Source organism: Scyliorhinus canicula, chromosome 1, assembly GCF_902713615.1.
Source record: "Scyliorhinus canicula chromosome 1, sScyCan1.1, whole genome shotgun sequence".
Lineage (NCBI taxonomy): Eukaryota > Metazoa > Chordata > Chondrichthyes > Carcharhiniformes > Scyliorhinidae > Scyliorhinus > Scyliorhinus canicula.
This window is the reverse complement of record NC_052146.1, coordinates 133,729,615-133,754,920: the sequence shown is the minus strand read 5'-3', so window position 1 is coordinate 133,754,920 and position 25,306 is coordinate 133,729,615. Positions and strand designations below refer to the sequence as shown.

Here is a 25,306-nt window from a genome sequence, read left to right as displayed (position 1 = left end):
CATCTTGACAAATACATGAATAGGATGGGAATAGAGGGATACGGACCCAGGGAGTGTAGAAGATTTTAGTTTAGATGGGCAGCATGGTCGGCACAGGCTTGGAGGGCCGAAGGACCTGTTCCTGTGCTGTACTGCACTTTGTTCTTTGTAAAAAGAAATTTCATAACACATAGCTGAAAATGGGGGCTTTCTCCTCTTTCCCCCCCACCTTCTCTTTTATATATACAAAACAAGCAAAACAAAACCGGGTGGAAGGGGCACCTGGGTGGTGCCCCTGATGTCATTTGCATCTCTTGGTCATTTTTCTTTTTGTTTTTGTCCATTTGCCATAGCTTCGGCCGTCTGTCATTCCTTCTTCCTGTTCTTTCTTTCTCTCGCCTTGCTGTGCTCGTGGTCATTGTCGTTTCATGCGCTCTCCCCCAGTTTTGTTCCCACCCCCTTCTCTGCTACTCCCCTTTCTTTCCTGCTGGGTTTGGCTACTCCCTCTTCCTCCCCCCCCCCCCCCCCCATCCCCTTCCCGGTCCTCGCTCCCGTCTCTCTTTCCTATCATGTCTTGGCTACTTTCCCCTGGTTCTTGGCTGCTTGTTTATTTGTTTTTTGGCCACAAACAGGTTCCAAAACGTGTGAAATGCTCCCATGTTTTGAGGATGCCGTCTTCCAGCCCTCAGATGGCAAATGATTTTCTCCATTTGGAGAAATTCCGAAAGGTCGGACAGCAGTCTGCAACTTTAGGTGGTGCTGCTGACCGCCAGCCGAGTAGGGTTCTAGGACGGGCGATCAGGGAGGCAAAGGCAAGGATGTCCGCCCTCCTCCCCATGAAGAGATCTGGTTGGTCTGATACCCCGAAGACTGCCACTTTCGGTCATGGCTCCACCCTCATCCCCACCACTTTGGACATTGCCTCGAAGAAGGCTGTCCAGTACCCAGCAAGTCTGGGGCAAGACCAGAACATGTGGGCGTGGTTGGCCGGGTCTCCTTGGCTGCTTCTGGCCAAAAGACTGCATCATTTGCTTTTAAAAGACTGTTGCGTCCGGCATTTTCGATTTAAAAACCGGTAACGGCCATTTAACTCTTCTCCCACGATCGGGACTGCCATGGGAATGCCATGACCGATCGCTCCATGACCCTCCCGACACCCCCGCGAGTTGCAACTTGCACTTTGAAAAACCCTGTATTAGGGATCTACATTATTACATTGTGTATAAAAGATAATGTAGTATTCTTTCTTTGTTTAATGCCCCCAAAACAGCTTACATTCAAAATTAACTATTACCCTTAAATTGTATTAAAATGTGCATTAATTTGATGTTAAGTGGTATATTTGAGATACAATTTCTGGATTGAATTTGATTATTTTCTTTTGTTTATTCAGGCCTAAGATTCCTGTGCAATTGAATAGGTCTATGACTATGCCATCGTGGTGAGTTTGTCAAATTTATTTTTCTTAATTTTCACCTTTTATGACTTGTTAGCACCTTCCCTTCTCGCCCCCCACCCCGTATATCCTAATTTTCCCAGGCTTTCTAACCTTGTTTCACTTAAATACTACGTGGAACACCACAAGTGATCAGCTCGTAGAATCACTGTAGAGCGATCAGCAGCAGAATCAGTCCACCTTCAAGTAGAAATGAATATTTGTTCTGTGTAAAATAGGAAAGAGACTGAAAATTTTAAATTAAAATTGCTGGAAGCTCCATAAAGATTAATTCACTACTCTTTGGAAAAAAAGCAAGACGTATTAACCGTTCGAGTGTATTGATTCAGTATTGTCTCATGAGGTAACCATCCCTAAGCCTTTGCCACTACTGGTTGGCAAGATGTAACTACTGAGGGCCACAGGATTTGGTCCTCAGGGTCCCAACAATATATATTAATGACATGGATGTAGGGATAGAAGGTACTATAGGAAAATTTGCAAATTACACTAAAATAGGTGGGATTGTAAATTGCAATGCGAAAATAAGAAATTTACAAATGGATACTTAGAGGTTAGGTGAGTGGGCCAAAATTTGGCAGATGGAGTTTAACATGGATAAGTATGAGGGTATCCATTTTGGTCTGGTCAGAAAAATAGAATGGCAACTTATTATCTAAATGGAGAGAAACCTCAGAGTGGTTCGGTGCAGAGGGATCTGAGTGTCCTCGTGCATGAATTGCAGAACGCTAGTGTGCAGGTACAGCAGGAAATAAGGAAGGCAAATTGAATTTTGGCCTTTGAGCTAAAGGAATAGAGTATAAAAGTAGGGAAGTGTTGCTGTAACTGTACAAAGCATTGGTGAGACCGCACCTGAAGTACTGTGTACCAGTTTTGACCCCCTTATTTGAGGAGGGATGTAGTTGCATTAGAGGCAGCTAAGGTTTGTCTTATGAAGCAAGATTGAGCAGTTTAGGCCTGTGCTCAAGTTTAGAAGAATGAGAGCAGATCTAATTGCAGTATATAAGATGATAAAAGGTATTGACAAAGAAAACGTAAAACTTCCTCTTATGGGGTAATCTAGAATGAGAGGTGATAGTTTTAGGATAAGGGGTAGCAGATTTAAAACAGATGACGAGAAATTATTTTTCTCCAAGGGTCCTGAATCTGTCAAATTCACTACCCTAGTGGGGTGGATGTTGGGACATTGAGTAAGTTTAAGAAGACCGATTTTAAATTAGTATTGGTTATGGAGAATGGACAGGAAAGTGAAGTTGAGGTCATGAGATGAGCTCGGCCATGATCATATTGAATGGCAGAGCCGGCTTGAGGGGCTGAATTGCCTACCCCTGCTCCTAATTCTTATGATCGCAGAGCAATGTTGGAGGTACTATTTTCCGTTCATAATTCAACCATTTTTAAAGCAGAACATTATTCATTATTTTCCATTTTTAACTACATCGTAACTGTATTTTGCTTAATTGTGCATTATATTTGAGAGTGCAGAAATTCCCATTCTCTTCTGTTTGAAAGGTTTGACTTGGTAGGATTAAAACCAGAAGATGCAGAAGACGAAACTGGTATAAAGAAAGCTTCTGACTGCAGTAAGTCTCCATTCTTGTATCCAAATCTTTTTTTAATCCCGCATCACACTTTAAATAGGATCAGTCGAGTACTTTAACTATACAATATATATTACATAGATATTACTTAGAATTTACAGTACAGAAGGAGGCCATTCGGCCCATCGAGTCTGCACCGGCTCTCAGAAAGAGCACCCTACCCAGGCCCACATCTCCACCCTATCCCCATAACCCAGTAACCCCAACCAACACTAAGGGCAATTTTGGACACTAAGGGCAATTTATCATGGCCAATCCACCTAACCTGCACATCTTTGGACTGTGGGAGGAAACCAGAGCAGCCAGAGGAAACCCAGGCACACACGGGGAAAACGTGCAGATTCCGCACAGACAGTGACCCAAGCCGGGAATTCGAACCTGGGACCCTGGCGCTGTGAAGCAATTGTGCTAACCACTATGCTACCGTGCTGCCCAAAAGATATATCATCTTTTAACAGAAAGATTTCCAACAGCACTTCAGAGGTGTGATGAACAAGGAGTGTCCAGCCAAAGCTGGCATGATTAGGGAGAATGATCAAACACTTAGTGAAAGATTAAGTTTTAAGAATTTTATTAAAGAAAGATGGGGATGGGGTTTGTGATCTAGAGGGTTCACGAGGAGAATTTCAAAGATTATACAGACCTAGTTTGCGAGTGAGCAGACCATCTGGAGTGGCAGGCGGAGCTTGCCAGAAGGATGGAGCTCAGTAGACTGGACAGTTGTTGATTTTCAGTCGGCATACTGAGTGAAAAGGCTAGCAAGAGTCGAGGATGAAGCGTTTATTCTTGACAACTGTGGTTAGCACAGTTGCTTCACAGCTCCAGGGTGCCAGGTTCGATTCCCGGCTTGAGCCACTGTCTGTGTGGCGTCTGCATGTTCTCCCTGTCTCTGCATAGGTTTCCTCCGTGTGCTCTGGTTTCCTCCCACAGTCCAAAGATGTGCAGATTAGGTGGATTGGGAGACTTCTGGTTGCGGTGATGCGGAGCTAAGCCGCACGTTCGATGGCTCCCGCAATTTTCGGACTTTTGGGCTCCTTTAAGGGCCCGTAGCAGTGCTGGTTGGACTTTTCCCGGTGTGGGAACACATCTGCTGCGCCTATCTGCCGGTGGATGGACTGGACCAGGAGCAGAGCGGTCAAAAAATCAGCTTTGGAGCAGAGAAAGGTGCGAGGCAGGGAAGAACAAGATGGCGGCAGGCGGGGAACCGGCAGCAGTGGGCGCAGGAGCAGCAGGAGCTGCTCCAGCGCTGCTTCAGAGAGCTGAAAGCGGAGCTGCTGGAACCGCTAAAGGCCTCACTGGATAAGCTCATGGCGACCCAGGGTGCTGAGATCCGCGAGTTACGGCAAAAGGCCTCGAAGAATGAGGATGAAATCCTGGGCCTGGCAGTGAAGGTGGAGTCGCACGAGGCGCTCCACAAGAAGTGGCAAGCGAGGATGGAGGAAATGGAGAACCGCTCACGGCGGGAGAACTTGCGGATCCTGGGCCTCGCGGAGGGGCTGGAGGGTTCTGACCTGGGAGCCTATGTGGTCTTGATGCTGAACTCGCTGATGGGAGCGGGGCCCTTCCAAGGGCCCTTGGAGCTGGAAGGTGCCCATCGGGTGTTGGTGGGGAAGCCCAGGCCGAAGGAGCCGCCAAGGGCGGTGCTGGTCTGTTTTCACCGCATCGTCGACCGAGAATGCGTGCTGAGATGGGCTAAAAAGGAGAGGAGCAGCAGGTGGGAGAATGCAGAGGTCCAGATTTATCTGGACTGGAGCGCGGAGGTGGCGAAGGAAAGGGCTGGTTATAACCAGTCGAAGGCAGTGCTGCACAAGAGAGGGGTGAAGTTTGGCCTGTTACAGCCTGCACGCCTCTGGGTCACTTATGAGGATCGCCAGTACTATTTTGACTCCCTGGAAGAGGCCTGGGCCTTTGTCCAGGCAGAGAAGCTGGACTCGAACTGAGGATTGAGGGGGGGTTGGAGGCTGATGTATATTGTCCGGAGGCTCTGTTCTCCCTTGTACTTTGCTGTTTTCTGAAGTTTTTTCGGGGTTTTTAAATTTCGGTTCCTTTCTGGTGGAACGCTGGGGAGATGTTTTGTAGGCCTGCGTTTTGGGTTAGGGGGCGGGGTTTAAGTTGGAAGCGCGGGCTGGGGGGGGGGGGGGGGGGGGGGGGTCGTCGTCGTCGGGGTGGCGGGAGCAGCCAGGGTCAGCAGGAGTTGGCTGACTTACGGAAGTACGATGAGAGGGGCAACGCAGCTGGGGGGCCCTAGCTTTTTGGGGGGGGGGGGGGTACCGGGTTGCTGCTGGAAGGACCGTAGGGGAACAGATAGTGCTAGGGGGAGTCGGGATAGGGATCTGCCACCGTGGGGAACGAGTCGTGTGGGTTTTGCGGGCACGTGGTGGGCCGAGGGAGAGTTATGGCTGACCGGCGGAGAGGGAATAGCCACCCGATTCGGCTGGTCACATGGAATGTAAGGGGGCTGAATGGGCCGGTTAAGCGGGCCCAGGTGGTTGCACATTTGAAGGGGCTGAGGGCGGATGTGGCTATGCTCCAGAAAACGCAGCTTAGGGTGGCGGATAAGGTAAGGCTGAGAAGGGGGTGGGTTGGGCAAGTGTTCCATTCGGGGTTGGATGCGAGGAACCGGGGGGTGGCAATTTTGGTGGGGAAGAGTGTGTCGTTTGTGGCGTTGAGTGTGGTAGCGGATAGCTGTGGCAGATACGTTATGGTGAGCGGTAAGCTCCGGGGGAGCGGGTGGTGCTGGTTAATGTGTACGCCCCAAATTGGGACGATGCAGGCTTCATACGGCGCATGCTGGGCCGGATTCCAGATCTTGAGGTGGGGGGCTTGATAATGGGAGGAGATTTTAATACAGTGCTGGACCCAGCACTGGATCGTTCTAGGTCCAGGACCGGTAAGAGGCCGGCGGAGGCCACAGTGCTGAAGGGGGTTCATGGACCAGATTGGGGGGGGGGGTGGACCCTTAGAGGTTTATGAGGCCGGGGGTAGGGAGTTTTCGTTCTTCTCCCATGTCCATATGGCTTACTCTTGGATTTACTTTTTTGTCCTCAGCAGGGCGCTGATTCCGAGGGTGGTAGGGGCGGAGTATTCGGCGATAGCCATAACCGACCATGCTCCGCATTGGGTGGACCTGGAGCTGGGGGAGGGGAAGGACCAACGCCCGCTGTGGAGGTTAGAGGTGGGGCTGCTGTCGGACGAGTAGGTATGTGGGCGGGTCCGGGAGTGTATAGAGGGTATTTGGAAACTAATGATAATGGGGAGGTGAAGGTGGGGGTGGTCTGGGAGGCGCTGAAGGCAGTGGTTAGGGGGGAACTGATTTCTATTAGGGCACACAGGGAGAGGGGGGAGAAAAGGGAGAGGGAGAGGTTGGTGGAAGAAATGGTAAGGGTGGACAGGAGGTACGCGGAGGTCCCGGAAGAAGGGCTTTTGAGGAAGCGTCGTAGTCTCCAAGTAGAGTTTGACATATTGACCACTAGGAAAGCGGAGGCGCAATGGAGGAGGGCGCAAGGGGCGGTAGATGAGTACGGGGAGAAGGCGCGTCGGATGCTGGCCCACCAGCTCCAGAAGCGGGAGGCGGCGAGGGAGATAGGTGGAGTTAGGGACGGACGAGGGAATCTGGTGCGGAGTGCAGGGTCCATTAACGGCGTGTTCAGGACCTTCTATGAGGAGTTATACCGGTCAGTGCCCCCTGGGGAGGAGGGTGGAATGGACCGTTTTTTGGACAAGCTGGAGTTCCCGAGAGTAGGGGAGGAGCAGACGGAGGATCTGGGGGCGCCAGTCGAGCTGGAGGAGATGGCCAATGCGATGGGAAGTATGCAGTCAGGGAAGGCACCGGGGCCTGATGGGTTCCCGGTGGAATTTTATAAGAAGTTTTCAGACCTGTTGGGCCCGCTATTAGTGAGGACCTTGAATGAGGCAAGGGAGGGGGGCGCCTTGCCCCCGACGATGTCCAGGGCATTAATTTCACTGATTTTGAAGCGAGATAAGGACCCCCTCCAGTGTGGGTCTTACAGGCCGATCTCGCTCCTCAATGTGGACGCGAAGCTGCTGGCCAAGATACTGGCCAGGAGGGTGGAGGAGGTGGTCCCGCAGGTTATTCACGAGGACCAAACGGGTTTTGTGAAGGGGAGGCAGCTGAATGTCAATGTGCGGCGGCTTCTCAACGTCATAATGATGCCGGCGGTGGACGGGGAGGCGGAGATAGTGGCATCGATGGATGCGGAGAAAGCCTTTGACAGGGTGGAGTGGAGCTACCTGTGGGAGATATTGAGGAGGTTTGGGTTTGGTGAGGGATTTATTAGGTGGGTGAGGCTGTTGTATAATGCTCCAGTGGCGAGCGTGGTGACGAACGGGAGGAGGTCGGAGGACTTTCAGTTGTACCGGGGGACGAGGCAGGGGTGCCCCTTGTCTCTCCTGCTGTTCGCGTTGGTGATCGAGCCCCTGGCCATGGCGCTGAGGGAATCGAGGAACTGGAAGGGGATTGTGCGAGGGTGGGGGGGGGGGGGGGGGGGGGGGGGGGGGGGGGGGGAGCACCGGCTGTCGTTGTACGCGGACGATTTATTGTTGTACATTGCAGATCCGGCGGGGGGGGATGTCGGAGGTGATGAGGATTCTCGGGGAGTTTGGAGACTTCTCTGGCTATAAGCTCAATGTGGGGAAGAGTGAGCTGTTCGTGGTGCATATGGGGGACCAGGAGGAAGAAATAGGGGGGCTGGGCTGAAAAGGGCAGAGAGGAGCTTCAGATACCTGGGGGTCCAGATAGCCAGGAGCTGGGGGGGGCCCTGCATAGGTTAAACTTTACGAGGCTGGTGGAGCAGATGGAGGAGGAGTTCAGGAGGTGGGATGTGTTGCCACTCTCCCTAGCGGGCAGGGTCCAGTCGGTTAAGATGACGGTGCTCCCGAGGTTTCTGTTCCTCTTCCAGTGCTTACCCATCATGATCCCGAAGGCTTTCTTTAGGAGGGTCAGCAGGAGTATTACAGGGTTTGTGTGGGCGCAGAAGACCCCGAGGGTGAGGAGGGTATTTCTGGAGCGAGGTAGGGAAGTGGGTGGATTGGCGCTGCCCACCCTGTGTGGGTATTACTGGGCTGCGAACGTGGCAATGATTCAGAGGTGGGTGATGGAGGGGGAGGGAGCCGCATGGAAGAGGATGAAGGCAGCGTCCTGTGTGGGCACAAGCTTCGAGGCGCTGGTGACGGCGCCGTTGCCGCTCCCCCAGGCAAGGTACTCTACGAGTCCGGTAGTGGTGGCTACCCTCAAATTCTGGTGGCAGTGGAGGCGGCATAGGAGAGAAGTGAAGGCCTCAGTTTGGTCCCCGATACGGGGGAAACACCGGTTTGTACCAGGGAGGATAGATGGAGGGTTTTTGAGCTGGCACAGGGCAGGTATCAGGCGGATGGGGGACCTCTTCCTTGATGGGAAGTTTGCGACCTTAGAGGAGTTGGTGGGGAAGTGGGGTCTCTTTCCCCCCCCCCCCTCCCCCAGGCAATACCTTCAGGTATATGCAGATTAGGGTATTTGTTAGGTGGCGGAGTTTCCGCTATTGCCGCCGAGGGGGGTTCAGGATAGGGTGCTCTCGGGGATGTGGGTCGGCGAGGGCAGGATCTCGGCAATTTATCAGGTGATGCAGGAGGAGGAGGAGGCCTCGGTGGAAGAGCTGAAAGCGAAGTGGGAGGAGGAGCTGGGAGAGGAGATTGATGAGGGGACGTGGGCGGACGCCCTGGGGAGGGTGAATTCCTCCTCCTCTTGCACACAGCTTAGTCTAATCCAACTAAAGGTGCTGCATAGGGCGCATATGACTGGGACCAGGCTGAGCCGGTCCTTTGGGGGAGAGGACAGGTGTGGCAGGTGTTCGGGGAGCCCAGCGAATCACACCCACATGTTTTGGGCGTGTCTGGCACTGGAGGGCTTTTGGAAGGGGGTGGCGGGGACCTTGTCAAAGGTGGTTGGTTCCAGGGTGGAACCGGGTTGGGGGCTCACAATGTTTGGGGTAGCATCGGAGCCGGGAGTGCAGGAGGCGAAAGAGGCCGGCATTCTGGCCTTTGCGTCCCTAGGTGCCCGGCGCAGGATTCTTTTACAGTGGAGGGACGCGAAGCCCCCGAGCCCGGAATCCTGGATCAGCGACATGGCTGTGTTCATTAAACTGGAGACGGTCAAGTTTGCCCTGAGGGGGTCGGTGCAAGGGTTCTTCCGGCGGTGGCAGCCGTTTCTTGATTTCCTGGCAGAGCGTTAGAGGGTGGTTAACTTCAGCAGCAGCCGGGGGGGGGGGGGGGGGGGGGGGGGGTGGGGTTACGGGTCTGCTACGGGGGTTCGTTTTCATGGTTCTATGCCTATTTCCTTTTCTTGTTAATTTATTGTCTTTGTATTTGGAGGGGGGGGGGTTACTGTTTTTCTTTGTTGTTGTTGAAAATTTGAATATAAATTATTGTTTTAAAAAAAGGTTAGGTGGATTGGCCATGCTAAATTCTCCTTAGTGTCCAAAAAAAGGTTCGGTGAGGTTACGGGCATAGGGTGGAGGGTGCTCTTTCCAAGGGCCAGTGCAGACCCGATGGGCCGAATGGCCTCCTTCTGCACTGTAAATTCTATGACTCAATATGGTTGCCATGATAGTCCTGTAATAGTATGCTGAGAAAGCAGAAGGTACCCTGTGGTAAACTTAGTTGAGTGGGATTCAAACCTGGAATTATGGCAAGAAATAAGGGAAAGCTGAGGACTGGCGATGGGGAGGTGGAGGTGGGGGGAACAATTACCTGAAAAGGAAGAAATGGAAGGTAGCATACCTGACGGCATGAGTGAAAGTGCGAGAGCCAAGGAAATAAAATAGTATCGCAGAGAGCTTTGATCTGAAACAGCAACTACTGATACAAATGAATGGACACAAAAGCAAATCTAGGTTACACAGGTGTCACAGAGATTAAATAATAGATGTAGTGCTTTTAAAAGGCGGAGTATATAAAAAAGGTAACTTCTGTGATGTGTGCTTACATATTTGTATTCAGTGAAGGGGTTAGGGAAATGTGGCTTATTATAATAGCTGTAAACTTTTTCCCTCCAAGTTAAAGCAGTTATTGAACACGAGATCAAAAATGGAATCCCTTCACACAGGATCATTCTAGGAGGATTTTCACAGGTGAATGGTTTTTAGAATTATTTCGAAATCTATCCAGTACCTTTTTTAAATTATCAAAAAAAATAATAAACTTGTTCTCATTACAGGGTGGTGCATTGTCTCTGTACACTGCTCTGACATGTCATCACAAACTGGCTGGTGTTGTTGCTCTGAGTTGCTGGCTTCCTCTTCACAAAACCTTCCCACAGGTATCTCAAAATTTTACATTTTCCCTGTAGATCATATTGCATTCTGCTGTCATGCAGCTGCAAAATATTTATCTGAGATTCCAGAATAATGTTCTGCCAAAATTATTAATATGTCCAAACTTAATTAAGTGTTAAAACTCACCGGGAGGCACGGTGGTGCAGTGGTTAGCACTGCTGCCTCACTGGATTGAGGCCCCGGGTCACTGAGTGGCGTTTAGACATTCTCCCCGTGTTTGCGTGGGTTACACCCCACAACCCAAAGATGTGCAGGTTCGGTGGATTGGCCACGCTAAATTGCCCCTTAATTGAAAAAAAAAATGAATTGGGTACTCTAATTTTTAAGTGTTAAAACTTTCCAAGTTATCCAAGTGATGGGGAGAAACTGTTCCCGTTTGTAAAAGGATCAAGAATGAGATCTCACAGATTTAAAGTGATTTGCAAAAGAAGCAAATGTAATGTGAGAAAAAATGTTTTTAGACCATGAGTGGTTCGGGTCTGGAATTCACTGCCTGGAAGTGTGGTGGAGGCAGATTCAGTCAAGACAACCAAGAGGGCATTTGATGATTGAATGGAACAATGTGTAGGGGTACGAGGAAAAGACAGGGGAATGGCACTAAGCCATGATGCTCATCTGGAGAGCCGGTCCAGGTACAATTGGCCAATGGCCTCCCGTGCCATAACAATTCTGTGATTCTAATTCTGTGATTTTGCTGTATGGGTTTACATGTTCAGTCACAAATTTAATGGGACTGGCAGTGTAATTGCAGCACGAGGCCCTTGTAGATTATTCAACAGATGTTTTCACTCTTGATTGCTAACCCCTGCTCAGTTGGAAGAGTGCAAGTGTGGACAAGATTGGCTATACAGTGATAATTGAATGGCTTATTACCATGCACTGTGAAGATTCCTGTCCAAAGAGTAGTGACTCGGACAAAATACTTGAGCAGTAACTGGTGCCTGTGGTAGCAGTCAAGATGGAAGGGGAGATTTGAAGAAGGTTAAAAAGACTTCTGCGGTGGGATGTTGCTCTTTGTCTTGTTCTCTTGCACACATCTTTTAGTGCTATATAGCTGCTTCTCTACACTCTCAATTGATCTTGAAATAGGTATATTACTTTAACATAACTTTGGTCAATTGTTTTGTGTAAAAGTTATTCTAAGGATGTTAGCACATCACTTAATATTTTAAAAAGCAAAGTCTGGCAGTGTAAACCAGAAACCAAGAGCCAGAGTGGGGCATTCATCCCCTCCAGCCTGCTCTGCCATTCACTTGGATCACAGAGAAACCTATCAATCTTAGTCTTGAAAATTACAGTTGACCCAGCATCCACAGCATGTTGGGGGAGAGGATTCTGGATTTCCACTGTCCTTCCTGATTTCACCAAAGGAATTTGTTTCTCTGTACCCAACCAGTCATTTTTGATTAGATCACCCCTTGACTGACTTTCTAAACTCAAGAGAATAGAAGCTATATTTATGCATCCTGTCTTCATAATTTAACTCTTTAAGTCCTTATATAATTCTGGTTAATTTCTGATCCTCTGTCCAAGGATGTATATATCTTTCAATAGGTTTAGTGCCACAAAAATTGCAATGCCACAGATGGGGTTGGACCAAGGTTCTGTACAACAGCAGCATCTTCCTCCTCACTTTTGCATTCCAAACTCGTAGCAATAAAGGACTACATTCCATTAACGGCTTTGTATCTTAGCACTAACTTGTAGTTATCTGTGCACTTGCGCAGCAAAATTCTTTGCTCCTTCACAGCTCCTTAGACTCCCACCACGAATTTCATAAGATCCAAAAGTGCAAGCTCTAGGTGTGCACCGTTAGAGTTCTGAATGATTTGAGCTTTACGTCACAGAAGTAATATCATAGAATTGTTGCAACATAGAACAAAGCCATTTGGCCCATCCTGTCTGCACTGGCTCTCCAAACGAGCGCCATGACTTGGTTCCATTCTCCTGCCTTTTTCCTGTATTCCTGCACATTGTTTCTATTCAAATATCATCTAATATCCTCTTAAATGGATCGGTTGAACCTGCCTCCACCACATGTCCAGGCAGTACATTCCAGACCCAAACCACTCGTGTGAAAAAGTTTTTCTCCTATCACATTTGCTTCTTTGAAAATCACTTTAAATCTTTGCCCTCTCGGTATTGATCCCTTTATGAACAGGAACAGTTTCTCCCTATCTACTCTGTCCAGGCCCTTCATGATTTTGAACATCTCCAATAAATCTCCTCTTGGCCTTCTTCACTCCAAGGAGATCGTCCCAATCTCATCCCTGCTGGCTCTCCATTTTTTAAACCTCTTCTGCACTCTCTCCAATGTGTTTGCATCCTTCCTATAGTGTGATGCCCAGAACTATTCCAGCTGAGACCTGTCAAATTCAATTTGACTAATTTATGTTGACATTTACTTCAGTCTAAATTTGAAATGGTTTGGTTTAAAATTGAATTAAAAGGGTGATCTTGGTTTCTCTGGTCTGTTACTCAGCAAGATGGAAAATGAGGTGGTGACGTAGTGGTATTGTCGCTGGACTAGTAAACCAGAGACCCAGAGTAATGCTCTGGGGATCCAGGTTCAAATCCTGCCACTGCAGATGGTGAAATTTGAATTCAATAAAAATCTGGAATTATCATGAGACCGTTCTTGATTGTCATAAAAACCCATCTGGTTCACTAATGTCCTTTAGGGAAAGAAATCTGCCGTCCTTACCTGGTCTGACCTACATGTGATTCCAGACCCACAGCAATGTGGTTAACTCTTAACTGCCCCTTCAAGGGCATTTGGGGATTGGCAATAAATGCTGGCACAGCCTGCGACACCCGCATCCCATAAACAAATAAAAATAATTTTCAGCTCATGTTCAATAAAATTCAGCAGGTACCTGTGTCATATAGAAGCAGGGCTTCTGTTTATCTGTCCCGCTCCCTGCGTTATTCTCCGGGGGGGGGGGGCACGCAAACATCAACCGTGTTAGGCGGTCCGACGCATGCAGCCCAGCGGTCGGATCTATGGTGGCATAGGTGCATAAGGCACCCAGCCAATGTGGCTGGCATGGGTGATGCAGCCATGTGGCTCGGGGTGGGGGTTGGATCGTCTCCCTGGTTTGGGGGGGGGGGGGGGGGGGGGGGGATCGGTCACATGTGTGGGGAGTTGGTGCCAGCGGCACAGTGCTGGGTACTCACCCTTGGTGCTCTGAGTAGGTCGTGCAACTTCTTTCGGGACTGCTCGTCTGTCCTGTCAATCGGCCCGACGGCCTCACCCACCTCCCTCCACAGATGGCAAACGGTGGCGCCAGAGGTCCTGCGGTCCGGTCCGGGGTACAGAGCTCCCCTCCTCTGCTCCACGGCGTCCAGGAGCGTTTCCATCCTGGAACCTTGGCGCTGAATGGGAAGGCTTGTGATTGGTGAATTTTAGATGCTAATAACATAACCAGATGATATTCTTAAACTAATGCAGGTGTATAAATGCATAAATGTACACGCCTATTTATTAGCTTGCCCTTTTTGGATATTTTTCAATTGCACGACTAAACAAGCAAGAAAGCTACATTGCGAGTTTAATGTAATTTTTAAAAATATCTTTTGAATTTTCTTGGTGATTCTAGGCAGCAGGTAGCAATGTCAACAAGGATATCAGCATCCTGCAATGCCATGGTGAAATGGATCCTATGATACCGCTAACATTTGGTTCAATGACAGCACATAAACTAAAATCAATCATTAATCCTGCAAATCTTCAGTTCAAAACATATATAATGCAGCACTGCTCATGTCCACAGGTGAGTGCTGCCAGAGTTGTTTCTTTGCACTTGTATTTATAATATATAAATAAATCTTGTATCGTATGTAACAATTTATAATGCACCATAATTTCAGAGGGTTGGTGTGGACTTGATGGGCTGAATGGCCTCCTTCTGCACTGTCGGATTTCTATATATGGTGAATTTGCATAATTTATAATTTGGTTCTAGCACATGGATATAGTTCTTCAATATTTTGTCCCATGATTAGTTGATAAAATGCTGAAAGAGAAAGAAATGGTTCAGCACCATTCACGACTCGGACACTGAAAGGAGGCCACATCAAACGCAGAAAGACCTGGACAATATCCAGGCTTGGGCTAACAAGTGGCAAGTAACATTTGTGCACTACATGTGCCAGGCAATGACTATCTCCAACAGGCGAGAATCTAACCATCACCCCTTGACGTTCAATGGCATCACTATCACTGCTGAATCCTCCACTATCAATATCCTGGGTTACCATTCATCAAAAACTGAATTAGACTAGCCATATAAATATTGTGGCTACAAGAGCAGGTCAGAGGCTCGGAATCCTGCAACAAGTATCTCGCCTCCCGACTCCACAGAGCCTGTCCACCACATACAAGATGTGTGATGAAATACTCTCCGCTTGCCTGGATGAGTGCACCTCCAGCAACACTCAAGAAGCTCTTTGACATCCAGGACAAAGCAGCCAGCTTGATTGGCACCTCTTCCACAAACATTCACTCCCTCCTCCACCAATGTGCAGAGGCAGCAGTGTGTACCATCTACAGGATGCACTGTAGGACTCACCAAGACACCTTCGGCAGCACCTTCCAAGCCCACTATCACCTAGAAGGACAAAGGCAGCAGGTACCTGGAAGTTTCCTTCCAACCCACTCACCATCCTGACTTGGTTATATATCGGTCGTTCCTTCACTATCACTGGTCAAAATCCTGGAACTCCCTCCCTAATCGCACAGTGGGTGTACCTGCACCACATGGACTGAAGTGGTTCAAGAAGGCAGCTCACCACCACCTTGTCAAGGGCAATTAGGGATGGGTAATAAATGCTAGCCTATCCAGCGATGCCCCACATCCTATAAATTAATTTTTAAAGTTCAAGTGGCTATTTGTGAGATTCATGTCAAATCCTTGCAGCAAAACAACTTTTTGCCCTGATTTTATAAGTTGAACTGTAAGTAATTGAGTCCCACTGAGTTGGACAACAGCTGTTATGTAGGTGGTGAATGATATGATTCTGTCAAGTCAACGAGGATATGGAGGGTTAAACCCATGGGATGCTATTTGAGGCTATACCTAGAGCCATTTCTGTGCTATGGTTGTGGTAGAAAACAGATTTTAAAGATTCAATTGCAGAATTTCAAGAGTGCTACTGCAGATTTGGAATGTGACTTGTCCATGGGTTTTGGGGGAAATGGAGGCTGGCAATATGGTGGCAGTTTCCAAAGATTGATGAATCAGATGGATTTTTTTGAGCAGGGTGTTTACATGGCAGCTTTCAAAGCAAAGGGAGATAATATCTGAGAAGAAATAAACATATCGGCTACGATGCAGGCCAGCAAGTGAACTTAGTGCCTTTCTGGCAAAATGGGGAAAGCATCTGACTTTGGGTTGAATGTTATCAGATGATTGTAGGTTCGCGTTCTGCTGCACTTGCTTCTGGTTCGACTTTATGAAACCAAACCAGGTTTGCATTCATTAGCTCAACGGTGCAGATATTCCTTTCAAACGTTGTGTTACTTATCTTCACCTGGAACCATGCTGGGATCAGTGTTCTGCCAAGTTGTATAACTACGATGGTTCAGAGGGTCTTAAACTAAATAGTGCAGGTAAGGGATCATGTGAGGGAAGACGTGATGAATTAAAGTGAGAGAACAAGTTGAGAGTTAGAGCAAGGTAGCAATTAGGATAATGATGATCCGAGTGTGGCAGGAAGGGACAGAGTGTGCCAGCAGATAAGGCTTGAGGTTATGAAAATAGTGAAAAGGCAGCATTCGTAACAAAATTAATAAATTGCCATCTCAAATAGAACAGAGGGCGCGATTCTCCCACACAGGGAGAAATCGTAAGGCTGGCGTCAAATCCGGGCGGGTTTGACGCCCCCCCTCCCCGACCGGGAACCGATTCTGGTCCCCGGTCGGGGCTAGCATGCCGCCGCCGCCATAAACTCCGGCATCCGGCCGTGGTACTGCCGTGCCAATCGGTGCCATGGTTTTAAAAATCGGCACTTTACGGCCGTTTTTACGAACGGCCAGACCAGGTGTGTTTGCCGTTCGTAAAAACAGCCGTAAAGGGCTTGGAACTCGGCCCATCGGCCAGCTGAGAATCGCTGCTGGCCGTAAAAAAACGGCGGCAGCGATTCGTATCGGGAGTCGGGCGTGGGGGGGGGGGAGAATAGCGGGAGGGCGTTGGACTAGCGTGGCCGTAAAATTTTACGACCCCCGCTATTCTCTGCACCGTCGTGAGTGCGGAGAATTGCGCCCTAAGTATTTATGATCTGATAGCCATTATAGAGATATGGCCACAAGAAGACAAAGGCCAGGACCTGAATATTCAAAGTTGCAGAAGGGCAGGAAGCTAGGAAAAGGTGGAGGGGTATCTCTTCATTAAAGATGATACTATTACAAGGGAGAGAGATAACCTTTGTTTTAAAGAGCAAGAGAATCGGTTTTGGTAGGAGATGATAAAGACCAAAAGTAAGAAGTCGCTTGTTGGAATCATTTATTGACCCCTTAACAGTAACCACACCGTAGGACGGGGTACAGAGGAAAAAATAATGGGAGCTTGTGAGAAAGGTACGGCATTAATCGTGGGTGATTTTTGTCTACATATAGATTAGATTAATCAGATTGGCAGGGGCAACCTGGAAGATGAGACCTTGGGAGTGCTTCTTAGAGCAGCAAGTTCGAGAGCTAACCAGGGAGCAGGCTATTCTATACGTGCTAATGTGCAATAAGACTGGATTAATTAATTACCTCATAGTAAAGGCAGGCCTAGGTCGCACAGATCATAACATGATTGAACTTCATATTCAGTTTGAGGGAAAGAATTGTGGGTGTGAGGCTCGTGTTTTAAACTTAAATGAGGGCAATTGTGAGGGCATGAAGACCGAGATGACCAAAGTGAATTGGGAAATTAGGTTAAAGATCATGTCAGTAAAGATCAGTGGTAGGTAATTAAGGAGATATTTCATAACACTCAGTAAAGATGCATTGCAGAAAGAAGAAGTTTAGGGGAAGGTCATAACATCCATGGCTAACTATGAAAATTAAAGATAGTACACTATGAATTCTGTGAAGATTGAGAAGAGTATAAGAAACAGTAACAAATGAATAAAAATATGAAGAGAATATCAGAGTACAAAAGAAAGATAGCTAGAAATATTTTAAAATATAAATTTAGAGTATCTAATTCTTTTTTTCCAATCAAGGGGCAATTTAGCATGACGAATTCACCTACCCTGCACAACCCTTTTTCGGTTGTGGAGGTGAGACACACGCAGACACGGGGAGAATGTGCAAACTCCTCATGGGCAGGGGACCGGGATCGAACCCAGGTCCTCGGCGCCGTGAGGCAGCAGTGCTAACCATTGTGCCACCGTGCTGCCCAGCTGGCTAGAAATATAAAAACCAATAGTAAGGGTTTCTGCAGGTATTTAAAATGAATAAGAGTAAGTAAAATGGGTATTGGTCCTCCAGCGAATGAGTTTGGGAAATTAATAATGAAAAATAAAACTTTACAGATTAGTTGAACAATTGTTTTGCAGCTGTCATCAACATCCCAGAAAATAAGTTAAACCAAGAAGTGAAAGGGAGGGAAGAACTTAAAATACATACAATCAAGGCGGCACAGGGGCGCAGTGGTTAGCACTTGCGCCTACTGCGCTGAGGACCCAGGTTCAATACCGACCCTCGGTCACTGTCTGTGTAGAGTTTGCACATTCTCCCAGTGTCATAGTATCATAGAATTTACAGTGCAGAAGGAGGCCATTCAGCCCATCGAGTCTGCACCGGTCCTTGGAAAGAGCTCCGTACCTAAGAGCTCCACCCCATCCCGTAACCCAGCAACTCCACCCAACCTTTTTTTGGGGGGGACACTAAGGGCAATTTATCGTGGCCAATCCACCTAACCTGCACATCTTTGGACTGTGGGAGGAAACCAGAGCACCCGCAGGAAACCCATGCAGACACGGGGAGAATGTGAAGACTCCGCACAGTGACCCAAGTTGGAAATCGAACCTGGGACCCTGGAGCTATGAAGCAACAGTGCTAACCACTGTGCTACCGTGCCTATGTAGGTTTCGCCCCCACAACCCAAAGATGTGCAGTTTGGATGAACTGGCCACGCTAAATTGCCCCTTAATTGGAAAAAAAATAATTGGGTGCTCTAAATTTAAAACAAAAACACATTCAATCACCAAGGAAAGGTTACTGAGAAAATTATTAGAACGCAAGGCTCACTGTTCCCCAGGTCCTGGGGCCTTAAAAGAGGTGACTGCTGAGACAGTAGATGCATTGGTTTACATTTTCCAAAATTGCCTCAATTCTGGAAGGGTCCCATCAGATTAGGAAAGTTTCTTCGGATTGGAAAATAGCAGATATATCTCCTCTATTTAGGAAAGGAGGGAGAAAGAAAGGAAACTACAAGTCAGTTAGCTTAACATCTGTCAAAGGGAAAATGCTGTAATCTATTATTAAGCAGGTTTTAGCTGGGCACTTAGAAAATCTCAGTGCATTCAGGCAGAGTCAACATTGCTCTGTGAAAGGGAAAGTGTTTGACAAATTTCTTTGAGGAAGTAACAAGCAACATGGATAATGGGGACCCTGTGGATGTGCTGTACTTGGCTTTCCAGAAGGCACTTGACTAAATACCATATCAAAGGTTGTTATACAAAATAAAGCTCATCGTGTAGGTGGTAACATATATTAGCCTGAATGGAGGATTGGGGTGAGCTAACAGTAGGCATAAATGTGTAATTTTCAAGTTGGCAAGGTATAAGATGTAGGGTGCCACATTGATCAGTGCTGGGCACTCAATTTTTTGCAATTTATATCAATGATTTGGATGAAGGGATGAAATGTATAATTGCCAAATTAGCTGATGACACATAGGTAGGTTGGAAAGTAAGTTGTGAGGTGTACGTATGCGATCTGCAAAGGGATATGAATGAGTTAACTGATTGGACAAATATTTGGCAAATGGATTATAATGTGGGAAAATGTGAACTTGTCTACTTTGGCAGGAAGACTCAAAAGGAGAATGTTATTTAAATGGAGAGAGATTGCAGTACTGAGGTACAGCGGATCTTGATGTCTTGGTACTTGAATCACAAAATGTTAGTTTGCAAGTACAGCAAGTGATTAGGAAGGCAAAAGTGGAATTGAGGCTAGAAACAGATCAACCATGCGCTTATCAAATGACAGAGCAGTCTAGCGGGGCCAAATGGCCTACTCCTAATTCCCATGTTCAGATGTGTGTTTGTATAAGGAAATTAATTTTATTCAACAAATTGTAAATTGGAGAAAACGTGCATTGCGTTCATGGAATTGCAATGACTTCAATAACATTTTCTTCCCTTTCTGAACTGAAGAGTTTAATGGGACTTTGTTTTTTCATCACACAGGAAATGGCGGCAGTGAAAGAATTCATTGCACAGCAACTTCCACCAGTCTGACTGGAAAGAGCAAACCTGTAAACCCCTCCTCAATCTTTCAACTTTTACCTGACAACTGAAACGAAGCCATGTGCTACCAACCTCAGATCTTTACAGACCATTTTATTTGTAATAGTTAATATTTTTTCTCAATGTAAAGTAGACTGGATATATCCACAATTTGTACTGGCACAGCCCTAAGACCCTTCAGAGGAAATTTTATCAGTATAGTGATGTCTGCCTTTGACAGGAAATATCTATTCAATTTAACCCTTTCCCGTTCAAATAGTCAGAAAAAGATTCTTAATGCAGCTTTTATTTAGAGATATAATAGTTTATAAAGTTCCTCCAAGCAAGAAGGGTATCCCATAATTTCCGATCTTGGATTCAAGCCTCAGTCCAATTGCACCTGAACTAAAGTTAAATCTTCAAAATGTGCTTAATATAGTATCAGTATACTTCTAATTTTTGTGCTTTGCCTGCAAATTGATGCGCTCACTTCTTGTTATTTAATTGTGGATCAATATTGGTGTAATTGTGGAGAAGTGCAAGGCAAAGTAGATGGTCCTGCTGTACTGGCTGACTGGACAAAGAAACAGCAATGAAGAATCATGTCTGTTCGAAAATGAAAGGCAAAATAAATCATGGAATGAACCAAAGGGCTACCAACACGGGATTGCTGACTAGGCATACTGTAGTTTTTCTTAATTGACAGGGTCATCATATCAGCAGTGCACTGGTGCAGCATGATTGATGATCAGTAATGGCTTGATTGTCAGAATGGGGACAGGTATCACAGCAGTAAGGTTCTTGTGTATTTTCTAACCATTTGAAAGTGGCAGTGGAGTCTAGAAATGGAATGTCTAGCAGACCAATGAAAGGAAAGTGTGGAAATTGCATAAAGAAGTGTAAGTAACTTTTATCTACAGCTTTTATCAAACCTGTAGCAGGAAGTGGACAGGATATTTGACCTCAACCCCCAGAGCTATGGAAGGGACAAATCCACCCAGGCATCCTCTCTCCCACTAATTGATTGATATTGTGACACCCCCCCCCCCCCCCCCCCCCCAGCCTCCCGCACAGGAAAGTCTATATGTTTGACTATTGAGTGAGGGCACATTTACAGATGGAGGATCACCATTTACGTGACTGTTGGTAATGCCATGTCCATTCTCAAAACATGTTCCATTCTCAAAATATCCTCTAACAGTTATAATCCATTACTTCCAATGTCATGAGTATTCTGCTAGCTGGAGGTTTGGATCCAGTCTACCTTGCTGACCATCATTTTTGGTCTGTGCTGTGCACTGAGGAGCAGAATAGCTGTCGAGAAATTAGGAAAATTATTTTAAAAGTGTCAAAATCATTGCCATGTGGTTTATTTGGTTACAACCAATATGTTCCCTCTGGGTCCATTGCAATGAAGTGGAAAGATAGTATATAAACCTGGGTCTCTGTCACAAACTTTTGAGGTTGATTCCCTAAACTGTAATGGTAAAATATTACCCTCAGTTATGCTCATTGTTTGTGTCAAATACTTTTTGAAAACAGGCACGGAGCTTTGCAGGAGCTTTTTAAAGCAACAAACAAATTTGGCTGGCAAAGAAGTTAAAGACTTTTGCCATAAAAATACAGAAAATGTTGAAAATTATGCAAACTGTCTTTACTGACCAACATATTGTGATGCAAGTTGATTAGCACGTCAGTTCATATTGCTGAAAATTATGCAAAAAAGGAAATTGTCTTTGTTTCTATGAATGCCATCACCTTCGTAAGAGTTCAAATCCTTTTCAGGAACTGCTCCAGCAGAATCTAAATTATTTCATGTAAAATTACAGGTCTGAGGTTTTTGATATGTATTGAGTGATACTGCATTGAAGCATTGTAACATTGTACTCTTGGATCCATTTGCCACAAAGCAGAATCCAACATGACAATCCTATACACAGCATGTGATATGCACTTGCACTAAATTTTTCAAAGGTTGGATTTGGTAAATCATTGCTGTACCTGAACTCCACCTGATGCATTTCACATATATCTTCAATAAAAGTAGCATGTCATGAAATTTGTGTAACATAAGATAGATAATATTGGAGGATGTGAGGGAGAATTAATGAGATGACCTTTCTCACTGTGGCATTTTCTTTCATTTCCTCTCCGTTGAAGAGATGCCACTAGGTTAATTTTTTAATAATCTATTGGCTAGTTTTTAATGGCTGTCACCAAATTTCAGTAATTGAGCTGTTTCGAGTATTCCTTTTTGAGTATATGCAACCATCTTTCAAAGTGATTAGTCGCTTTCCCATTATAAATACATTGGCTTCATTTTGTTTACGTTTAGATGTGACTGACTGCTTGTATATGGCATTGTACTCTTTTAATGGGCACAATTTAGAATATCGTTGAGTATCTTTGTCACAAAAAAGCATTGAGAAACCTAACTTTTGAAACTGGATAGAGGTACAGCACTTTATTAGAAAGTGCAAAATAGAAGTAGGAGTCACAATGTGTATGTGGTTGGTTAGAGTGAGTTTGGGGGTGGATCGACTACTTTGAAGGAGGATGGGTGAAAATAATTTTTCATATACTCAGACAAGATGTAAATTCATATAATGTTGTAAGGAATATCCAGTAATTTATTGAGGTTCTGAAAACCTAGCTTGAAAATAGTTTTATCTGGAAAATGGACTTCTGAGAACATGCAACTCAAATCTCAGTCATGACTGCTGAGCAGTCCACAGGCATTTTAGTGTGCATATAAATTTTACTTTCTCCCCCCACCTCTTTGATCAGACCTTAACAGTATGACTTTCTAACTATGCTTTTCTGGCTTATGATGCTGTGAGGAGAGGGAGGCAGTGCAATGTCATTTTGTTTTCATTAACGTCTGTAAGGCTCTTCTCAGTTTAGCACAAGAGCTCCAATGGCATTTGAAGTAGAGAGCAAGCTTGCCTTCCTGTCCCAATTACTGGAAGCTGGTATGTGACCTCAAGTATCGTTGGTGGGGAGAAGGAAGAATCATCTTAAACATTCATGTTAAATTAATCCAACATAGTTGCAAAAGCATAAATTGATTTGGTTCTACCTCACATTCCTTCTATAGAAAATTAAGGCTATAGAGTAAAGAATCATTAAATATGTCTTACAAATGTAAGTGATAGAAAATGTATCTGTGCTGAGTGATAAATGCTCCAAATAGTGACTGCTGGGCAGCATTGACAATTAATTAGTTTAAAATTAAATATTTATAATGTTGCATGCATTCACAAATGTGTTTCACAGATCATAATAGGAACAAGGCAGTGTACTCAATCTTCAAAACTCAGTGCATTAACTCTCAAATTTTTACTTTAATCTACACAATTGTACAATCATGGTGATTGTTAACAGTTTAGAGAATTTCTTGGCTCTTAACAACACGTTAAGGTGATGTCATACAAGAATTGGTAATTGAGCGCATTGAAAGAAACCATTTGTCAATGCATCCTTCAAAATAAGTAATCAATTTCCATGTGACTGTATGCTTTTCCATTCCATTGCTGTGGTTTAAAGTGATTATTTTACCCACAGTATTTTATTTTTGTTTTCCAGTCTCCTTGTAATGTGAAATTGAATAAAGAGAAGTCCATCGGGATGTGTTTTGAGTGTCTCTTCAGCAATAATTAGTAAACATATTTAGGTTTAATTTAAGATTGCTAAATTTGGTTGAGCATTTTGCTGGAGGTTTCATTAAATGACTTATTCACAACCATAACGCCTAAACAGCCACATTTCTCCATATCTAATATTAGATAGACCCAGTGAACAAAAGTGCTCCAAGAAAGTGGAAAACACAAATGCAGTTATTTTTAATACTGCAATGATTTTTCTTCTGAGTTTACGACAGTGTCCAAGTGATTCATTCATGATGACTTCAGGGCACCCTAAGTTTCATCGTTTTAGTATCTGGGTGTTTGAATGCTGATAAAAGCGGCACACGGTCTATTCCAATTATTTATCGTGTTTCCTCTACCATTTTTCTTCCCTTCTATGTGTTTTTGATGCAGACTTTTTAAGGAGAATTTTCCTTCAGTAACAGTCCACAACCCTTTTTCTTCCAGGTCTATGCTATCTGATGGTTTCACAATGTAAGTTGTGGTTTCAAAAAAAGGAACTTAGCAATCTGAATAAAGTTCTCTCCTTATAATATTTTGGAGTAACTTTCCGTCTTGTATGATTTTCCAGAAGAAACCTGTGAGATTCAAATTTGCAGAGTATATTTTTGACTTCCTTTGATACTCCTCGTAGCAGGTTGGCACTTATGCTACTGCGAGGAAGGGTCATTGGGTCTGCAATTTTGGAAAAATTCTTGCAGCGTCATGGTGTCGTATTTTGGGATTCTTTTTTTTTGCAGAAAGGATTTGGAAAGAATTCTAACTGAATTTTTAAACGAGATATAAACTGACAAGTTAAAACACAAGACTGAGGTGATGAATAGATATGTTTCTAAAGAGCTGGCTGAGGGATTTTGTTTGGTTTCATCTTTGACTAAATTACAAACTGTTAATCTGTCTTTGACAATCTTAGAAGCACCTCACACTTCTGCCCTTCTTCCCTTTGGCTGCGTGAGACGCATTCTGAAGTAGGACAGCAGTGAGGGCAGCCAGGTTTGTATACAGTTTAGCCCAGCAACTTGGTGACATACCTGGAAAACATGGATGTTTGTAACTCAGAATAATGTGGTTGAGATGTGCTTACCATTTTATTTGTGCTTGTTACAAAATATTGCATCCCATACTAAAATTCTCAGCTTGCAAGAGCAGCTGAAAGCATTCTCTCTCCAAAACAAAAAATTAGAGCAACATGTTTGGATCATTTTTGTAACATTTTCAATTTTCATATTTTTAAATGGCAATTAACTTTTGATGTGTTGTAAAATTTTGCAGCAGCAGGAGGCCTATTATCCTTGTTGGAAGAACTATCCAATTAGTCCCACTCCCAACTGTTTCCCCATATCCTTGAAAACTTTTCCTTCTAACGTATCTATATAATTCCAGTTTGGAAATTAGGGTGCTGGCAGCTACTGTTAGGCAGTTCAGGTGCATCATTTAGAACTGACTATGTTGTGCAAAATAAGTGCAAAAATGTTCATTTTGAATCGATACACATTGTGTAATACCATCGGAGATTTGCTACTAAATCAAAGCTTTTGTCACTTATAATGGAAGAGTGTGTTATGCATGAAATTTTAATTTGCACTCAGTTTCAAGTGGCCAGTGCTTTGCCCATCTCCACTTACCTGAGAGTGAAGGATACCTGAGAGTGAAGGATGGTCCCAGGAGGTTATTTCCTATTACGGCAAATACTTTGTTTACCTGCGTTTAATCCAAACAATTTTAAAATCAATTGCAGCTTTGAACCTGTCTTCAGCCACTGGCGATCTACATGTTGGGCTGCTACAGAAACAGTTATATACAAGATTTAAACGCTTGATGTATTTAAAAATACAACTGTAGTAGATGTTT

At 45.4% G+C, this 25,306-nt stretch overlaps 1 protein-coding gene across 1 annotated transcript in view; it reads left to right on the top strand.

Annotated features, from left to right (window-relative positions):
• lypla2 (lysophospholipase 2) overlaps positions 1–23,436 on the top strand; it is a 42,851-nt gene extending 19,415 nt beyond the window's left edge. Inside the window, exons 5-10 of the mRNA XM_038800422.1 lie at positions 1,373–1,420; positions 2,948–3,018; positions 10,087–10,160; positions 10,247–10,348; positions 13,964–14,137; positions 19,770–23,436. Of these exons, the coding sequence (XP_038656350.1) occupies positions 1,373–1,420; positions 2,948–3,018; positions 10,087–10,160; positions 10,247–10,348; positions 13,964–14,137; positions 19,770–19,820 (520 nt within the window). The 3' untranslated portion in view covers positions 19,821–23,436. The remainder of the gene's footprint in view (positions 1–1,372; positions 1,421–2,947; positions 3,019–10,086; positions 10,161–10,246; positions 10,349–13,963; positions 14,138–19,769) is intronic.
• Positions 23,437–25,306: the final 1,870 nt, after the last annotated feature.